Raw genomic sequence first — 21,325 nt, forward strand, 5'->3', positions numbered from 1 at the left:
CTCACTCTTAACCACATTTTTTCAGTTTAGAAATATAAAAAGCAGCTATTTACAAAACCTAAAAAACAAATCCCCCACCATATGAGAGGGTAGCAGATGCTTTATGACAAACTAGAGGCCCAGTACACGAAATTCGTGCAGGGGTGGGGTCCCTAGGCCTGGCCGGTGATCAGGGCCGATCAGGTTCCCCGCCTCCTCCTTCCTTCGCCATCCATCCCAGGTTCCCCGTTCAGGGGGAGTGAGGGGGGAAGAACACGGGAGGTTGGCCGCCGGCCCCGAGGAGGGAGCCGGCCCTTGGGCCCCCTGGGAAAGGGGCCCCGTCCGCCACCACCTACCCCAGTTCCCCGTCCCAGCCCGGGGGCCCAGCCCCAATCAGGCGATCGGGACCTGCCAGCCAGGGGGAGGGACCGGGGGATTGGCCGGCAGGCCCCATCAGCAATGGGGGCCTGCGGGCTGGGGGCAGCTCCTGCGTTGAGTGTCTGCCCCCTGGTGGTCAGTGCGCATCATAGCAACCGGTCGTTCCAGTCATTCCCTCTTAACGCTTAGGCTTTTAGATATATAGATTAGAATAGTAAGAAAGAAAACAGGCATCTCGTCAATCTAAGTTTTACGCTCAGTGAACAATAGGAGAACATGCAATAACCAGAATGACTATAGTATATTCATTGTTCACCACTAATGTTGCTGTACTGCAAATACTAAATGTATTCATTAAAGCTTTTCTGCTTCAAAAGATACTCTTGGTGAAGAATAAAGAACAGAAAGATAGGTAAAGCATGGGATAACACTCATAAAGACATCACAGAAAACTTCCAACCTCTCATTCATGACCAGCTGGTTTGAGGTATCCCTATCACATGCTCCCTCACAGTAAATAAAACCACTCCATAATTACTGCAGCCTGAATATGAAGGAGAAAGAACATGTAATGTGTGCCTCATGGTGAGCTCAGCATGACTGCTATCTCCATTTTTCCTATCTTTCCTTTCTCTCCTAGTTCCCAACATTCTTGTTTCCAGCCGGCCTGGAGGAGATCAGTGTTGCCTACACCTCCTCGGAGAAAAACAGGGGACTTGCCGCCTCAGGGCATAATGGTCTCCACCTTCCCCGCACTCGCTATTTTAACTTTATGCCCAAATATCCTCTGAGTTCTGTATAGACAGAAGGTAGAACTTGTTGCTTTATCAGCACAACCTATTTAACCATGACTGGCGCTATTCATATAGCACTCTAGGCCAATTCCAAATCAATAAAAGATTCCTTTCACATGATAAAGTACGCAGATTGACCACTAAACGATCTAAAGTGGGAAACAGGTTGTTTTAATTGTTAAAGATTCTCTGCAAGCTCTCCTTTGAAGAGAGGGGGAAAAAGAGCCTTAAACTCTCTTCCTAGCAGTATAAATAAGCCCTCCCACCCTGCTCAAAAAAAGTTAAAAGGCTGAGATGCTATTGTGACTAGACCTCATGGAAAGTTCTCAAATTTTAATGAGGTAAATCATATTCCTTTTGATAATCTCTGAGTCCAATGTTTCCATTTCAATAGCTGACAGAGTAGCAAAAGAGAAAATAAAACTTTCTTCTTTTTTAATTTTTTATTTATTGATTGCTTGATTTGAGAGAGAGAAAGAGGGAGGGAGGGAGAGAGGGAGAGAGGGAGGGAGGGAGGGAGGGAGGGGGGGGGGAGAGAGAGAGAGAGAGAGAGAGAGAGAGAGAGAGAGAGAGAGCGAGCATTGATTTGTTGTTTCACTTGTTAAAGCATTCATTGGCTGACCAGGGATCTAACCTGCAACCTTGGTATATATGAGGATGATGCTCTAACCAACTGAATTTACCTGGCCAGTACTAAAACTTTCAATATAGCAAGCTGATTCTGACATCAAAAACAAAAACACAGCATAATGGCTTTACCTTGTTGGTAAAGCACTTGGGGAACATAAGCAGGGTTTAAGTGGGGCCCAGAAAAATCTTACAACTATATCAATGAGCTAGAGAATTGGCAGGAAGAACAAATCTCCACAGCACTATAAAATTCCACTCCTATCCATCCATCACTGCCTCAAACATAATTCATACCCACACATTCTGCAAAAACATTAAGTCTCCTATCACTGGAAGGTATCTGTATCAATCATATTAAGAAACGGATATTCACATTCGCCTGGAAATGTATTGAGGAAAGGTGTGGTAGTAAGGGATGAGAGGTATTGTGAAGGGTATACTTTAGAGTCTGCTTCATTTTATGATTTTTAGTTTGACAGTTAAATGGCGGGGGGAGGGAGGAGGGCGGACCACTAATAATAAATGACTGACTCACGGACCAGGTGATACCACTTGTTAAAGAAAATGTTCTCAGGCAGCTCATGACTTTTGCAGTCTTTCTAAAAATGGGTAAAACTAATGGTAGAATTTACTGAACTGAAGTTGCTGAGTCTACTACAGCTCTCTTTGGAGAAGTTCTGCTACATGACACCAAATCCACTCTTAGTTCTGTGAAGCCTGATAAATGGCAATTTTTACCATTCAAGTCACTCTTTTATTCTCCACCCTTAAAATTCAGCAATTTTTAAAAACATCGAATCACTCTGATCTGTGTTTACCCAACCCAAGCCATCTCCCAAACTCATAGAGAACATGGCAAAGTAACAAAATAATAAAACCTGTGAGACATTTTATTTATGTAACACACATTTGTACACTATGTGCCTACCATGTTGTACTTAAAACTAAGACACAAACATGAATAATACACTAAAAATACACAATTTGACATCACATATCATATAATAAACACTAGAAAAAGTCATTGCCTCACGATAACAGCCATTAGTTTTGTTTTAAAAGCAGATGTGAAGATGTTGAATTCATAAAATAAACTATAGATCATAATATGGAACAAAAATAAGACTCCATAATTCCACTTTAAGGTGTCAAAGACCCAAATTTGCACACAATTACGAACTCGGTCTTATGGAAGACACTATGCATTGCTTACCCATCAGCTATCGCCCACTTCTTCCTTGCACCAGAACCATCAGGGGTGCTGGGCCCCGCCCCAAACCTAGGAGACAATCCTTGACTGTGCCAATCAGATAATTCTTATTTCACTTATGCATGGAAGTGATTGCTCTCAGTTGGCCTGTAACCCAGACCTGGCCAATGAGACAAAAGAGGATGTATGCTGGGGGTTCCTGGGAAAAATTGTCCCCATTTTGAAACTCCCCTTTCTGTCTGCCTTTGAATCCAGTTGTGTGAGCATGCGAAGACTGAAGCTGTGACAGTTACCTGGTGTCCGGGAGGGGACAACCCCATGGAAATGAAGATGGCAGAACAGAAAGATAGGAAGCACCTGGGTGCGTGATGTGCCCCTGATTTAACCAATCCTAGAAATCTCTCTCTCTAGGCCTCCTATATAAGGTCCTAAGTTTTACTCATTATTTATTCCATATTTACCTTAGTACTACATTCTGTTACTTGCTGCTGAAAGCATCCTGACTGATACAGGCCCATTTAAAAACAAAAAAGCAGGTATCAGATAGGTTCAGACTTCAGAGTGATCTCTTCTTAAGCAACTGCAGAATGCAAAAAGGAAAACCTTCTTTCAGGTTATTTACATCTCTGTCCAAAGATTCACCCATCAAAGCTAACTGGAAGCCTAAAATAACTGTTCACAGAATTCAGGTGGCATCAGATTGCACTCTATGTTCTGAACTATGGCAATATCAAACCACCTAATTGTTGCTGAACCACTTCAAGTCCACCAGGAGCATCACAAAGTAGCCTTTAGTGTACATACTATGACGTTTGTTTCTCCTGTCTTTGCAATTTGGGTCCAGAATGCTGGAGGCAATGTTAACTATGGTGTAGAGATAAGAAATATGTATGCATGTCTTATATGGATAATCAGTTTTTCCAAAGTGCCCAATATATACAAGTTACTTTTCTTGGGACCAATAAGGTAAAGAACGAAAAAAATTCTATTAATTCTGCCAATCAACCTGAGGTTAAAAATATGTCTATGGGCATAATTCTAGAATTTTAAAACCAAACTGTCAGTACCCAAGCAAGACTCAAACTCAACTCCTTTTCCTTTTCTCGTTACATATACCTAGGATAATAATACTGACCTACTTTACAGGGCTATCATAATTAAGTATTTATCAGCTTAAAAATGCTAATGGTGTCAACAATAAAGAAAAAAAGCTAAGCACATCAAGATAGAGAAAGTTTATAATATGTATATGCAGTTAACCACATTTACAATTAACAAATGTATCACAATACAAACCACTGTGTTAATTATTTAATATACTGCAAATTTTTTAAAGTCACAAATAATACCTCACATTAGAATTGTTCATTAATAAGTATTTATTTTCTAATATTTTTAGAGAAATAGGCTGAGTACCATATATAGAATTCCTTATAACTCTTGATTAAGCACACCAGAAAATAAAATTATTAAATGACATTTGCTTCTGATCCCTAGGCCTCCGGACCAGAAAGCTGTCCACTCAGCTATCAAAAAAGCCAACCAGTTTGATTACCACCATTATTATCATTATCAGAAAGGGTATACAATCTCCCAGGCCACCTGCCACTCCTAACGAGGAAGGGACAGGGCCCCTAACAAGTGTAGTGTTGAGATCTGAACACTTCCTATGGCACCTTCTGCCTTTCATATCAGAGTTACGGAAACAAGCACTTCAATAACAGGAAGTCACTATAGAATTTCTTCTATTTCCTTTCAGCTCAGCTAGTTTGCTTTTTGGCAGAAAGCTGATCAACATAACAAAGTTATTGAGTCCTTCAGTGACAGGAGAGCAAACTGATAAGCTAGTTCAAAGTGTTACTTCTACCGGGGTTAGCAGCAAACACAGCTCTGAGAATTAAGGCTTTTGAGATGTTCTGCTTTATAAACCTCATTTATCAAAACAGCAGAAGAGCCGTTACATACGGTGATGGGCATCATGGAAATGATTAGACTGACTACAAAATGTGAATGTGAATTGGATTCAATTACCTGCAAGAGAGAAACTAACTCAGGAGAAAGTAAAAGGAACCAATCATAGATATGAATCCAAAAGGGTTGACACAGAAATGTTAGTCTACTTATAAATTGGGGTTTGCTAGGAAAAGGCTTCCTGGGATGTCTATGCAGAAATTTTTAAAATTTAACATAGTCAAATTAGGTTAAACTAAATAATTGCAGCTAATACAGTTCTTGTCTACTAAAGATAGGAAGAAAGGTTAGGAGGTTTATAATAATTCAGAGGATTAGTTTATGCTAATCCCAATATGAAAAATTGAGTAAATACTGGGAAAGAAAAACTGTCCATTTAGCTGAAGACTAGTGCTGACAATGTGGCTGGGTGGGAATAAGAGAAGCACAGTAAACTGAGGTAAAATTTTTCAATTTTCTCTTTAGGCAACCAGTTCCTATTTTAGTTTAATAAAATATTCCAAGATAGATCACTTATAAAATAAAGTGATCATTTAGAAAATAGTTCACGTTTTGTTTGCATGCTTTATTTAAAAGGCACATGAGTCTTCCTATAATGCAACTCTGTAAGTGTGTGTCTTAGGAAGTTACCAGATGAATTCATGAGCAAAAACATGAAGAAATTAGAAATATAATCATACAATGTCCTAATCACTGAAACCATCCCTGATTTTGGAAGGGGGAGTTAAGAATGTATCACAACACAAGGGAGAGCATAAAGAGAGAAAGTCATGTGGGAGAAGAATATTCAAAACAATTATAATCCAACACTTTTTTTTTAAAAGCTGGACACCGAGTTTAGACGGGGTTTGGCATTCTGCCCACGAAAAATGTTTCTGGGAATCACAGGCATCTTTGCCCTTGGCCGAAGCACAACTGAATGAGTCATGGAGACACCTAAGCTGGAACCCTAAGTTGCCTGACACAATGGAAAAATATATGTGCCTGCATAACCAGGAGTTTTAGTATTGGACGTGCCCTTAAAATGCCTTCTCTCCTCCACACAGGGAAGTTGGTCACATAGGGCAGCACTGAGGAGAGAAATGAGAGTACAAGGAAAGCACAGTTGCCTTAGGAGCAATAAAAGCAATTGGAAACTATTACATGTTTTCAAGGAGAAAAAAAAAGAAGACAACCATACAAACTGGTGGAGTGCTTTGTCCACTGGTGGAGTGCTTTGTATCACTGCTCTGTCACAGGTACAGGATGCCTCCAAAAAATGCATTTGTGTACCTTGCAACTGTGCCAGTTAGACACAAGGTATAAAATGTCGGTATAGCCCTAGCTGGTTTTGCTCAGTGGATAGAGCATCAGCCTGCAGACTGAAAGGTACCAAGTTCGATTCCGGTCAAGGGCACAAGCCCAGGTTGCCGGCTCAATCCCCAGTAGGGGGCATACAAGAGGCAGCTAATCAATGATTCTCTCTCATCATTGATGTTTCTATCTCTCTCCCTCTCCCTTCCTCTCTGAAATCAATAAAAATATATTAAAAATATATTTATACTAAAAATATCAGTATAAATTGATACGTGACAGTTGGCAGGACTGACTCAAGACGCATGTTCAAATAGAAGAATTCCGTCCTAGTACATTGCCTATACCATCACTTTCCACCTTTCCTTCCCCTCACTCTTTTTAATCCTTCATACTGCAGAGTCCTTTGGTCTGGGCAATGATGTCAACTTGAAATCTCAGACTTGCCCACTATCCCCAGAAACATGTCCTCTGAGGAGGTGGCCTTCTACCAAGTTCCCTCCCCAAATACCACAGTGGTTACCTGGGGGCAGCATTTCTGTGGGCCAGGGCCAGCACAGGCTACCTGAAACAGGGTCTCTGTCTGTCACCACCTCCACGCCTAGCAGCTCTCCAGGTCACAGTTCTCAATAAGCACATATAGAAAACAAGCTCTTTCTCTTTTCCCACTCATTAAAAATAAACCCAAATGGTACCCATATTTAGAACATACCTACCAATGAAAAAGTTAGAAGAGAGGGCCCTAACCAGTTTGGCTCAGTGGATAGAGTGTCGGCCGGTAGACTGAAGGGTCCTGGGTTCAATTCCGGTCAAGGGCACATGGCCGGGTTGTGGGCTCGATCCCCAGTGTGGGACATGCAGGAGGCAGCCAATCAATGATTCTCTCTCATCATTGATGTTTCACTCTCTCTCTCTTCCTTTCCCTCTGAAATCAATAAAAAATATATTTTTAAAAAAAGAGAGAGCGGGGAAAGTGCTCATCCACATAATCTTTCCATTCAAAGAGGAACTATTCTGAAACTGCTATGGAGTTTATAATTAATAGGCAAGCTTTGCCAATGACAGAAATTTCTGGAATCTATTGTAATTTACACTAGAAACTTGTTTATTTGAAATTCATATTATAAACACTGGCTGGATTCTGTGGTCGAATCCAAAAGCCTTCTTGGCATACCTCTAGCTCAAGTCTCTTGCAATCACTCAGCCTTTACTGCAGAGAGAACTGGCCTGACCCAACGTTCAGGCAGAAGCAAGAGTGGCTGCTCCTCACTCCCAGAGGCCCACAAACCACCCACCACTACTCCATGAAGCTGGTGGCAGGAGGCTCCACTGGTAGAACGTCACATTGCACTCAGATGTAGTCACCACAGTGCCTTCCACAGATCTTTGCGCCATTGTGGGATTACAAGGATTTTGTTTCCTTTCTCACCTGCCACCCCAAGTTGAACCTTCTCACCCCAGGTTCTAAGGCAAAGGGTGTGCCATGAGTCATCCTGAGCAACCAGCTCTGCTGGGACGCTGCCTGACAGAAGGCACAGTCACAGAGAAAACAGGCAGGAGGGCAGACTTCACAGGCTACAGTTAGCTTTGTGGATCTTCTTTTATCATTTGAAACTACTTTAAGAGCTACACTAGAACCCAAAGTCTCCTCTTTTTATAGGAAAGGGAATTGAGGCTCTAAAATACAGAATCAGAGCACGGTAATGCCGCCACTAGGTCTGTCTGACTCCAGAATTCACCCTAACCATGTTGTCTCTATAGGAGAAATGGAAAGATCTCCTCCCGGTCCCCAAAATACTCCCTTCAAAGGCTGGTCAGGGTGAACACAAGTCCTTCAGGGGTCACTGATGAGAAATGGGCCTAAAGGATCTCTAAGCCCTGAGGGAATGTAGATATTCCCAAAAGAAGGAGCATGATGTTGGGCTGTGACCTGCCACTGACCCCTCTGTAAGCATGAGTTGTTAAGACACTGACTCTAATCTGGGGAAACAGAGCAAAAGTAGGAGATTAAAGTAAGACACGGGTGAGTTTTAACAGGAGAGAAAAGATGACCTTGGCTTTTACTCTCTTCTAATACGAAAAACATTTTTAAAAGTAAAACACCTCCCTGCCACCTCCATAATAATTCTATATTACAGTTCGGTATTATATTAATTGGTAAAACGAAATGAATAGGAATTACTAACTCAATTTATGAATTGGTGACACTGTTAACTGAATTTTTATTTTAGTTAAAAACAAGATGTAAAAAAAACCAAGATGTACTCACATTTGAAAAACTCTAGGATCAGGTGCATTGTATACATAAAGGTGTACATATGGACCATGCTACAAACCACTTCCTTGAAATCCCAAGAGTCCAAGGGTTACAAGTCCAGAAACCACTGTCTAGGACACTGGGTACTGCTGCAGGTGAGCAGGCCTGGTAGGATATGGCAGGCAGGGTTCCCAAGAGGGAACCTAGAGGCAAAGAATGGGGGGAAAGCCCATAAATCATACTTCACATACTTAATAATTCTACCTAAGAGCAGCCCTGCGGCCCTTTATCCAGTGGGCAACATAAAACTGATGAAATGTTAACACTGATATTTGGACAGGGCAACTGCAGAATGTAGTCACTTGTTATGGGAGGAAATAAATATGAGAAAAGAGGGAGCCAGTGTCACAGAAAAAATAAGCTCATCCTGACACCAAAATGATTTGCCTAAATAAACATAAAAGAGTAAAATCATCTAGAAAAAAAAACAGCAAGACTGTCCTTTAATGAAGCTTCAGTATCTTCACTTGATTTGGAGTAAATAAAAAAATCAGCAAGTAACAAAGAAAATGACACATGCCATGCTAATATGAAAAATACAGCATGGTCACAGTTTAAGACCCTATCTTATAATTTCTCACCAAAAGGAGACTCATTCAAATATCACCACTCCTCTAAATGTAGCTGAAATCCAAGACTAAGAAAGTACCTTATAGATAGATCTATGCTATATAAACACACACTGAAGGTCAAACTTAGATCCTTTAGACAGAAAAAGTGGAAGGAAAAAGAACTTAAACCAATGGACTTTAAATACACACAGCACCTGTTATCAATAAATGAAAGACCTTAAAACTTAAGAAATCTAATCAGCCCTCTACCTTTCCAACTTCTCCTCTCTCACCCTCCATCAACAGTCTCACCAAACTATGCAACATTCCCTGAACAAGGACTGCACCATCATACCCATGCCTTTAATCACTGGGTACACCCAGGTGTGTGCATTAAACATACACACACTTGCTGAAGTACTACTCCTGCTTCCTACTTGATTGACCTCCAAAGGCGAAATGAATCCCTCTCCTTTACTCCCCCCAGCATGTTCTCCAACTTATCTCACACATTCTTCCACATGGGTTCCCTGGAGCCAAATCGTTACTATCTCATTCACTTTCTACTCACAACACCAAGCATAGTGCTTAGCTCAAATTGCTTAACAAAACATGTTGCAGAAATAAATGAATAAATAGGCACTTTGGAGGAAAAATTAGAGGGAAATGCTTCTGATATTGATTGTATGAGGATTACCTATTCACAAAATAATCACAATGTGTTAACATTCAATTATGGGAGAAAAATCTATTTCTCTAACTCTAAACTAACTAGTCAACTTCCCTCCCCTGGTAACTGAAACAACAGGTGTTGTCTAATAAGATGAAAAGGAGCCCTAGCCGGTTTGGCTCAGGGGTAGAGTGTCAGCCAGCGGACTGAAGGGTCCCGGGTTTGATCCCAGGCAAGGGCACATACCAATTGCAACTTGATGCCCAGCCCTGGTCAGGGCACATGCGGAGGCAACCAATCAATGTATCTTTCTCACATTGAGGTTTCTCTCTCTGTCTCTCCCCTTCCCTTCCACTCTCTCTAAAAATCCATGGAAAAATATCCTCGGGTGAGGATTAACGTCAACAACAAAAAAAGATGGAAAGGAAATGTCTGGTTTTCCATCAAAAGGCTTGAATTAGACACAAAAGTTCCACACAGAAAATCCTACACCATTCAAAGAGCCTCCCTGAGAATCTTCCACCAGCACTCTCCCATTCCCAGTCTTTCTCGCCAGTCATCAAGGCAGACAAGGTGCACTCACCTGGCTTGTTTCCTTCCCTCTCATGGCCCAGCTGCCCCTTGGTGTTCAAGCCGCAGGTGTAAACCTCTCCATCCTCCAGCAGGAACACGGAGTGGTTTCCTCCACAGGCTACTTCCTTGACACTTCTGTCTGATATAAATCCGCACACCTGTGGCTCAGCCACAATTCCTTGTAGGTTAGTGCTGATTCCAGGTTGGCCCAGTGACCAATATCCCCAACATAACATTGTTCTTATCCTTCAGGGATTCATGCAGCCTAGAAAAACATTTTGTAAAAAAGGTTTTAGAAAATAGGTCAGAGGAAATCACATTGAGTAATAGATGTAATCAATTTTTAAAAATAACCTCTTTTATTTCTTAAAAATATTATCAAAACATCGATCGATAATATTCTTCAGATACCTTGCATCTCAGAAGAACAGTTACTAATAGTGTTGAAAGTAGTCATCCTATCCTATCTAATAATAGAAAAATATGCAAATTGACCATACCTCTGACACACCCACAAGCCACACCCACAAGCCACGCCCACCATCCAATCAGAGCGAGTATGCAAATTAACCCAAACCAAGATGGCTACAGCCACAGAGAGCAAGGTTTCCTAGGTAACAGAGGAAGCCAAGCTTTCCGCTTGCCCTTGCCAGGCCTAAGCCTCCACTCAAGCTACAAAGTTTCAATTATAGAAGGTAAACAAATTCAAACAAATGGCGGCAGAATGGAGCTTGAGAGAACAGGCCAGGGTTGCCACCGGCAACAGGGGAAGCAAAGCTTTCAGCACACCCTGGCCGGGCTCACCCACTTAAGGCAACAAAGTTTCAATTATAACCCCAACACAAATGGCTGCCGGCCTCGGAGGGAGCCCCAGGCTTGGCTCCGCTCCAGGCTACAAAGTTTCAATTGTAGAAGGAAAATAAATTCCAGATACCAGGGCCTCTGCTTGGGTTGCCAGGGCGCATGGCCGGCCTGCAAACCACCACAGGCCCCTCGCTCAGGCCACCCCACACCCCAAGGGAACCCCCACCCTGATCCGGGACGCCCTTCAGGGCAAACCAGCTGGCCCCCACCCCTGTACCAGGCCTCTATCGTATCTAATAAAAGAGTAATATGCAGATTGATCATCACTGCAACACACAATATAGCTGCCCCCATGTGGTCAAAGATCCTGCCCCCATGTGGACACAAGATGGCCACCACAGATGGCCAGCAGGAGAGGGCAGTTGGGAGGCACCCGGCCTGCAAGGGAGGGCAGTTGAGAAGGATCAGGCCTGCAAGGGAGGGCAGTTGAGAGGGACCAGGCTTGCAAGGGAGGGCAGTTGGAGGTTATCAACCCTGAAAGAGAGGGCAGTTAGGAGTGACCAGGCCGGCAGAGGAGGGAAGTTGGGGGCAAACAGGCTGGCAGCGGAGTGGTTAGGGAGTGATCAGACTGGCAGGCAGAAGCGGTTAGGGGCAATCAGGAAGGCAGGCAGGCAAGCAGTTGGGAGCCAGCATTCCTGGATTGAGAGAGGGATGTCTGACTGCTGGCTCAGGCCCGATTCCCGGGCGGTGGGCACAGGGATCGGGCCTAAACGGGCAGTCGGACATCCCTCAAGGGGTCCCAGATTGGAGAGGGTACAGGCTGGGCTGAGGGACAACCCCCCTCCGTGCACGAATTTCGTGCACCGGGCCTCTAGTGTATCTAATAAAAGAAATATATGCAAATTGACCATACCTCTGCTACACCCACAAACCATGCCCACAAGCCAATCAGGAGTAAATATGCAAATAAACCCAACCAAGATGGCTGCGGCCACAGAGCAGGAGGGAGGCTTGGGTTTCCCCGGCAATGGAGGAAGCCAAGCTTTCCGCCTGCCCTTGCCGGCCCAGGCCTCCACTCAATACTACAAAGTTTCAATGATAGAAGATAAATAAATCCCAAAAGAAATGGCTGCCACCACAGAGCGAGCAAAAGGCTTGGCTCTGCTCCAGGCTACAAAGTTTCAATTGTAGAAGATAAATAAATCCCAGATACCAGGGCCTCCACTTGGGTCGCCGGGGTGCGTGGTCAGCCTGCAAACCACCATAGGCCCCTCACCCAGGCCACCCCACGCCCCAAGGGAACCCCCACCCTGATCCGGAACACCCATCAGGGCAAACCAGCTGGCCCCCACCCATGCACCAGGCCTCTATCCTATCTAATAAAAGAGTAATATGCAGATTGACCATCATTCCAACACACAAGATGGCTGCCCCCATGTGGTCAAAGATCCTGCCCCCATGTGGACACAAGATGGCCACCACAAGATGGCCAGCAGGGGAGGGCAGCTGGGAGGGACCAGGCCTGCAAGGGAGGGCAGTTGGGAGTGATCAAGCCTGCAGGGGAGGGCAGTTAGGGGTGACCAGGCCGGCAGAGGGAAGTTGGGAGTGACCAGGCCTGCAAGGAAGGGCAGTTGTGGGGGACTCAGGCCTGCAGGGGAGAGCAGTTGGGGGGGACCAGGCCTGCAGAGGAGGGCAGTTAGGGGTGACCAGGCCTGCAGGGGAGGGCAGTTAGGGGTGACCAGGCCTGCAGGGGAGGGCAGTTAGGGGCAAACAGGCTGGCAGGGGAGCAGTTAGGCATCAATCAGGCTGGCAGGGGAGTGGTTAGGGGGTGATCAGGCTGGCAGGCAGAAGCGGTTAGGGGCAATCAGGAAGGCAGGCAGGCGAGCAGTTGGGAGCCAGCAGTCCTGGATTGTGAGAGGGATGTCCAACTAAATGGGCAGTCGGACATCCCTCGAGGGGTCCCAGATTGGAGAGGGTGTAGGCTGGGCTGAGGGACACACACCCCCATGCACGAATTTCATGCACGGGGGCTCTAGTATATATATAAAGAGCCAGGGTCATAACATCCAAAACGACTGAACACCTGGTTGCGTGCGCAGCAGGTAAGCAGGCTCAACTGCTGACCTCTCAGAGAAAAAGAGACAGGGCTGATCAGCAGTGGCAGCCAAGCCTCTCTCTCTCCCCCAGAGGTCAGCAGTTCAGCCCACTTGCCAGCAGCCTGGGGCAGCTGCTGATCAGCCCTGCCTCTATGATCAGGCCCAAAGATGCTGACTGGCATAGAAACCGACCAATCAGAACCAAATCTGGGTGAACTGCGAGGAGCCAATGGCTGCCTAGGAGGCGGAGCTTTTGATGCTGACTGGCATAGAAACCGACCAATCAGAACCTAATCTGGATGAACTGCAAAGGCAGAACCTAAGGTGGGAGCTGAGAAGGGGTTTTAAGGGCAACAGCTGTTTGGTGTAATATGTAGGAAAGTGGTTCAATTTTTTAATGACCAGTTTGGCAGTATAGTGCATAAGACTGGCTATCAGTCCAGATGTAGGAATTATGTATTTTTGTCTGCAATCTCCTCCTGATGAAAAAGGCTTTCTCCCCCCCTCCCCCTATTTAAGCAATCCTATCCTATATAATCTATCTATACTACTAAAAGGTAATATGCTAATTAGACCAGGTCGACTGGCCATTTTCTGGACGTCTGACTTCCTTCCAGACAAAGTCATGGTGGTGGGGGATAAGGAAGAGGCTGTTAGAGGCAATCAGGCTGGCAGGGGAGGGCAGTTGCAGTAGAGATCAGGCCGGCATGGGAGGGCAGTTGGGGGCAAGAGCAGGCTGGCAAGGGAGGGCCATTGGGGACGAAATCAGGCCGGCAGGGGAGGGCAGTTGGGGGCAAGATCAGGCTGGCAAGGGAGGGCCATTGGGGACAAAATCAGGCCAGCAGGGGAGGGCAGTTAGGGGAGATCAGGCAGGCAGGCAGTTAGGGGCAGTCGGGCAGGCAGGCAGAGAGGTTAGGGGCAATCAGGCAGAGGGGTTAGGGGCATTCAGGCAGGCAGGGAGAGGCATTTAGGGGTGATCAGGCAGGCAGGCAGATGAGCGGTTAGGAGCCAGTGGTCCCTGATTGTGAGAGGGTGCAGGCTGGGCTGAGGGAACCCCCCCTCCCCCATGCACAAATTTCGTGCACCGGGCCACTAGTCCTATATAATAAAAGGCAAAAATGCAAATCGACCAAACAGCAGAACAACTGGTCATTATGATGCGTACTTACCATCAGGGGGTAGATGCTCAATGCAGGAGCTTCCCCCTGGTGGTCAGTGCACTCCCACAGGGGGAGCGCCACTCAGCCAGAAGCTGGGCTCACGGCTGGCGAGCGCAGTGGCAGTGGCGGGAGCCTCTCCCACCTCCGCAGCAGCACTATGGATGTCCGACTGCGGGGAGCGAGCCTAAGCCTTCAGTAGGACATCCCCCAAGGGTTCCTGGACTGCGAGAGGGCACAGGCAGGACTGAGGAACCCCTCCCCCACTGAGTGTACAAATTTTGTGCACCAGGCCTCTAGTAGTTATATAAGTAACATCACAGTACTTACTATACATCATTCACTGTACTAATAAGCATATTATTTCATTATCTAATTTCATCTTCACACCAACTCTGTGCCATAAGTACTATTTTTAGCCTCATTTTCAGAGAAAGCAAGGTTCAGAGAGATTAACAAGCATGCCTAAGGTCACACAGCCGAAAGGAGCCAGAACCAGGCTGCAAATCTTAAGCCAATGTCCACAGTCTTATCCAGTGGGCTACAATGCCACCCAAGTAGATTTATATGTCACCTACAGGAGCAAAGACCACAAAAATACTTGCAGAATGACTAAATTATAGTCAGTATACAATACAAAATGTCCTGGAAACCTGAAAATAAAGTTACCCTCTAAGAGGGAAATTAACCAGAATTAGGAGATAATGAATGAGATTAGGCAACAGTACCATTAAGCCATCCCCTTAACCAGCCAAGTACAATGTGTCTAAAAATATGGTATTAAGAAGCTATGATTATTTGTCTACACAAAAATCTATAAACAGCCCTGGCCAGGAGTGGCTCAGTTGGTTGGAGTGTGGTCCCATATACCAAAAGGTGTTGGGTTCAATTCCCAGGTTTTGGTCGATCATCAGTTGAAAAACATGCAGGAGGCAACCAATCATGTTTCTCTCATATCAATGTCTGTCTGTCTCTCTCCCTTCCTCTCTAAAAATCAATAATATAAAAATCTATAAACAATGCTCACAGCAGCTTTATTCATACTAAACAAAAATGTCCAGCACCACCTCCTTCACTATCTCTAAGTACAGTTGTTCTTCATTATTTGCAATCCCATGCTTGTGAATTTGCCTACTCACTAAAATTTGTTTGTAACCCCAAAATCAGTGCTCAGAACATTTTTGCAATCATTCCCAGACATGTGCAAAGAGATGAAAAATTTCAATCATCCTATGCACATGTTCCCAGTTGAAGTCAAATAAGATAATGCTCTGCCTTCTTGTTTTGACTCTCAAAAGTGGTCTTTTTGACTGCCACATTTTTCACATTTTTATATTTTTTGCTGATAACTTTGCTGTTTAAGAACTGAAGTACTATAATTAGTCATTAGATTCACCTAGCCACTTGCCTTGCTTAGATTCCATGAGTAATTAAGCACCCTTAAATAACTTGTTTTCCAAGGCAGATCCTACTATGTAGAAAGAACACCATGACCAACTGACCAAAGCATCTCAGGCTTCTTGGCATTTCTACTTCTTATAATTAATTCAACATCCTGGATCTATCAGCTTCTTATAAATTTGTTTAGCATGAATCAGTCCTTGAGGATCAGCTACACTCTGAGAGCTTTGGACAACTGCAAGCCTGAAGTATGGCCTCATCTTTAACTGACTAATAGAAACCATTTATGACAAAAGACAAATAGGACTATTGTTCAAAATCCTTCCCACCTGAGTTACAGTAAGGGAATCTTCAAGCAGTCAAATAAAAACTACTTACTAAGAGAAGTAGCTAAATGACAACCACAAATAAGCTGTAGTCCTATGAATGGTTTATTAACCCTAATAGAAAATCTGGTCTAGGTCATCAAGACACTTTGCCAAAATTACAGCAGAAGGCAGGAAAATCATCCTTCAGGAGAAAAGTTCAGTGCACTGAAGAGAAACCAGCCATTAATACAGCTTTCATCTAAAAGTACACTCTGGTAGAACCCCCATATCTAGTAGCTAATGGTGTCCATGAATTTAAAGACCCAGTTTTAGCAATGTTCTTCACCTGGCATTTGCTATCCTGGGTACTCCCATCCATGTTTTTCTCATTCACTTTTGTTCATTTCTCTATCCCTAAAGACTAGAATAGTGCCTGGCACATAGTAAGAGCTCAATAAATAGTTGATGAATAAAGAAAAAGTAATATCTATTATTACTGCAAGCCTACTGTGCATGAGTCTGTGCTAAAAACTTTATACAGATTATTTAATTTGCCCTTTACAATAATCTCAAGGCTTAGCAAGGTTAGGTCACTTGCCCAAGAACATGTAAATAAGTAGTTAAGTGACAAAAGTAGGATTCCAACTTATAGGTAACCAGACCTAAGCTAGCCAGATATGAGAAGGGTAAGTGAAGCAATCTCAACAGAGTTAGCCAGACTTTTTCCCATGTCTACCCTGACTTATAATAAAACTAGTTCACACCCAGCCAGTGTGGATCAGTGATAGAGCGTTGACCTATGAACCAGGAGGTCACACTTCAATTCCCAGTCAGGCCACATACCCGGGGTTGTGGGCTCAATTCCCAGAGTGGGGCATGCAGGAGGCAGCCGATCAATGATTCTCTCTCATCATTCTCTCTCCCTCTCCCTTCCTCTCTGAAATCAATAAGAATATATTTTAAACAAAAAACTAGTTCACTTACAGGTTCACACACAAAAACATATATCCCTGACACCAGCAAGTTCTATTTCTAAATGTAGAACATGTCTAAAAAGGGCAGAGGTATAGCATCAAAGAGATCACCTTATTAAGGATACCTTAAGTGTCCACTTAACCTAACCTTTAGGCAAGAAACTTACATTCCTAACTTCATTTTAATGGCAGCTGAGGCCTTCCATGGCCTAGTAACCTTGGTCCTCTGAGAAATAAGTGGATGAAGAAGTGACTAGAAACTAGGTCTCCTACCTCCTGGGCTCACCCAGTTCTCTTCACATCACAGCAAAAGAAAGTCATTAAGGATTTGTTAAGGTCCCTCTCTAGGCAATTGTAGTAACTCGAGTTCTTTATATAAATTACTAGAGGCCTGGTGCACGAAATTCATGCACGGTGGGGGGGGAGGTGTCCCTCAGCCCAGCCTGCACCCTCTCCAATCTGGGACCCCTCTCACAATCCAGGACTGCTGGCTCCCAACCGCTTGCCTGCCTGCCTGCCTGCCGCCCCTAACCACTTCTGCCTGCCAACCTGATCACACCCTAACCACTCCCCTGCCAGCCTGATCGACTCCTAACTGCTCCCCTGCTGGCCCAATTGGCCCTAACTGCCCTTCCCTGCGGACCTGGTCGCCCCAACTGTCCTCCCCTGCCAGCCTGATCGCCCCCAACTGCCCTCCCCTGCAGGTCTGGTCCCCCTCAACTGCCTCCCCTGCATGCCTGGTCATCCCCAACTTCTCTCCCCTGCAGGCTTGGTCACCCTAACTGCCCTCCCCTGCTGACCTGGTCATCCCCAACTGCCCTCCCCTGTAGGCCTGGTCCCCCCCAACTGCCCTCCCCTGCAAGCCTGGTCGCCCTTAACTTCTCTCCCCTGCTGGCCTGGTCACGTCCAATGCCCTCCCCTGCAGGCCTAATCCCCCGCCCCAACTGCCTCCCCTGGAGGCCTGGTACCACCCAACTTCTCTCCCCTACAGGCCTGGTCACCCCTAACTGCCCTCCCCTGTAGGCCTGGGTCCCTCCCAACTGCCCTTCCCTGCTGGCCTGATCACCCAAAACTGCCTGCCCCTGCCGGCCATCTTGTGGCAGCCATCTTGTGTCCACATGGGGGCACCCATCTTGTGTCCACATGGGGGCACCCATCTTGTGTTGGAGTGACGGTCAATTTGCATAGACATTATCTCAATGTACAAGATGAGGAAACTGAGGGTCAGAGGAATCAAGTAACTCACCACAGGTCACACACTTGGCATTTGGACAAGGAGCCAGAATGGTTACCCCTCACCCTGCAGATCTGCAAGTTAAAGAAATAAAAAGCATTAGCATGAAACTCTACAAAATACCTTCATGTTATTGAAAACAAATATTCCCCAAACATGGTACCTCAAGACTGTTAAATACGAACAAGAACCTTATGAAGCTATCATCTCTAAACTAGAGACATAGGTAGCACCTTTAAAAATTCCTAGCACTTGTAGCAGATACTAAAATAAAAATGAAATTATTTTTAAATCTCCCATTTAGGTTAAGAAGAGAAATTTTGAAACTATAATTCAATTTTGTCTATTTTCTCCCATGTTTTCCATGTACCACACACATAGCTTATTTTGCCACAACTGGTTTTGAAGACTTTCTGGTATCTTCCCTTCCTTCCAACACCATATCCTCTATCACAGAAAACAAGATGCGACTGAGAGGCACCTTTAGTCTCTCAAAAGAAAAAGTCCCTCATGATTTTAAGATATTATCATCGTAACTTTATTTCTATCTTATGTAGAAAGTCCCATTCACTTTGGAGAATATTACTTTTATTTCTTAAACTGATGCAAAACTATCTTGTATCTCCAGTAGGGGTGCAAACCTATGTATTAAATTTTTTTTAAATTATGCAAATCTTAAGAAGTCTGTTACTCAGAATGAAATGCCATAACCAGTGGTTCCAACCACACCATTTGGAACATTTTAGATTGTGTTTGTTTAAAAAAAAAAAATACAAACCCAACTGCATACTTTTTGAATAAGCAAAAACTGCATGTTAATCAATCGGGTTTTTTCCCCAAGCCAAAAGAGGTATTTTTCCAAAGAGGTTTCAAACCTTCCTCCCTGATTTCTGAACTTTCTCCAGAAGGTTCCTAGCTCAATGTGGTCAATGATGTGTAATTAATCTATTTTGCTTTAAAGGGGGGGGGGGGTGCCTATATTACTCCCCTTTTCTTATTTTAAGGTCATTCCCCTGCCCCCCCCCCCCAGGGTAAAGGAAAGTACTACTAAAAGAGAGCGACACAGTAAATCTGCCAGCTAAAACAAGATCCCTCTCTATCTAGTCACTTCATCTAAAAAGGCTGTTAATCCTCATTTTATTTCATTTTTCTTCCTTCTCAGTCTGGAGTTAAAAATCAGCTCACTTGATGTTATCAGATCACCAAATGAAAGGTTCTAGAAATAGCTTCCTATTTGTGGAAAGAGCCAGAAGACACACACAAAAAAATGCAAGAGCTCTTGAATCGTCTTTCCTAAAGCGTTTCGCGGGTAAGGATTGCAAGCAGAATCCTGGAAGGCTTCGCTCTGAATTTAAGGTACTGCCTAACGGGGCCGATCTCCCAGCTAAAGTAGCATGGAGTCAGCAAACAGCCAGAAACAGCGAGCTGCCGAAAGCAAAGTTCAAATGCACCTTCCTCAGGGCACACTGTGCATTTACTCCAAACCAATGCACAGTGGCGTTGGGTGCCTGGGTGCCGTCTCCACCGCGCTCCGGGGCTCCTCGGGTTCAGGGCTACACACGCTCTGCGTCCGGGTTTGCCCACTCCACACATTTACCAATGACTCCAAGCGCCACCTGCCCCCAACCTCCCAGCTGCCGACACCCCGCACACGTACGTGTCCAAACACACACACACACTCCCGCGCGCACGTGTCCGCACACACACACACACACCCTCGCCCCAACTCCGCCCAGAAGGCGGACACGGACGGACGCGCGGGCACGGCCTCCACCAGGTGGGAGGTGCCGGGCGCCGCGGCCCCACGGGCGCTGTCACCGCGGACGCCGAGCCCTGCGTCCCCGGCGCCAACTCCTCGCGGCCGCGGGGGTTCCCTCCAACGCGGAGGCCTCCCCCGCTCCCGTTTGGCCGGGAAGCGCCCGCGCCCGCCCCGCCAAGGGTGTCTCCCGAGCCCCGGAATGTAAATAGGGACAGGCGAGGAGGAAGGGGAGGATCCTCCTTTTTTGACTTTCCGCGTCGCAATTCCTCCTGGACCGCGAACAGTCGAGTCCAGGTTGGGGGCGCTCCCAGTTTTAACGCAGCTTCCGGCCTTTCCGGGCGCGGGGGGTCCTTTGGATCGGAGGGCGAGCCCCCCAGCACGCCAGGGTGGCGCGCGCGCAAGGCCGAGGGTGCCCCGCAGGCACTGCAGACGCCCGGCCCCGGGTCGGCGAGGAAGCGCCGCAGCCGCAGCAGCCCCTCCGGGCGCCGCGCGCTGACCGACGCGCCCCGTGGAACGCGGCGGCCGCGCCGGGGGCAGCTGCGCGGGGCCCTCCTCCCGGGAACCCCGGCCCCCACCCCACGCACCTTGGCAGGCGCTGAACCGCCGCTCGGGATTCCGACTGTGACAGGCTCTCCGGCCGGACTCCGGGTGTCTCCGCTTTCGGCGTCACAATAATAAGGAAGTTTCCCCGCAAGCCTGCGGGTGGCGGAATGCGCCGGGTGAGTGACTCCCCGCCTGGCCAATGGGCGCCCTCTGGGGCGGGCCGCCACCAATGGCGACCGCGGAGGAGCCGAGGACGGGGCGGGGAGCTCCGCGGGCGGGACGGGCGGGGAGGTCCGCGGGCGGGAGGCGGGGAGGAGGCCCAGGCCCGGGTGGGAGGCGGGGCGGTCTGAGATGACAGGACCAGCGGGCCCGCTTGGGGGACCGCGGCGTGTGTCGGCCAAGACGCGATTGCTGGACGCACAGCTTTGGCGCGGGAATAGGATTGCATTTCAATGGAGGGGAACGAGCGGGCTGATCAGCGGTGTTTTTCGAGATCTGGGGTCCGTGTCTCGTTTGTGCAGAGGTGGGCATGGGGAAAGCGAAGGGGTAGCCACTGAGTTAGTAAGCGTTTTATTCCACGGCGCAGCAGTCTGCCGTTTCGCTCGCCTCGGGAGGACCGGAGGAAGCGCGGGGTTGAGCTATGGAAGGCAGCAAGGAGGTGGCGAGCAGCCGCGGGAGCTGCC

General features: G+C 46.3%; 1 protein-coding gene across 4 annotated transcripts in view; it reads right to left on the reverse strand.

The window, feature by feature from the left end:
- Window positions 1-20,810, reverse strand: part of HERC3 (HECT and RLD domain containing E3 ubiquitin protein ligase 3) — a 91,411-nt gene extending 70,601 nt beyond the window's left edge. For all 4 annotated transcript variants that reach the window (XR_013813621.1, XR_013813622.1, XM_079773475.1 and 1 more), the window contains exons 1-3: window positions 20,684-20,810; window positions 18,353-18,414; window positions 10,377-10,631 (exon numbers count right to left, since the gene is read on the reverse strand). Coding sequence is in view for 2 of the 4 variants with exons in the window: in XM_079773475.1 (XP_079629601.1) it covers window positions 10,377-10,602 (226 nt within the window). In the remaining 2 variants the exon portion in view is untranslated. The remainder of the gene's footprint in view (window positions 1-10,376; window positions 10,632-18,352; window positions 18,415-20,683) is intronic.
- Between the last annotated feature and the right edge of the window lie 515 nt (window positions 20,811-21,325).

Source organism: Cnephaeus nilssonii (assembly GCF_951640355.1).
Source record: "Cnephaeus nilssonii genome assembly, chromosome: 1".
NCBI classification, from domain to species: Eukaryota; Metazoa; Chordata; class Mammalia; order Chiroptera; family Vespertilionidae; genus Cnephaeus; species Cnephaeus nilssonii.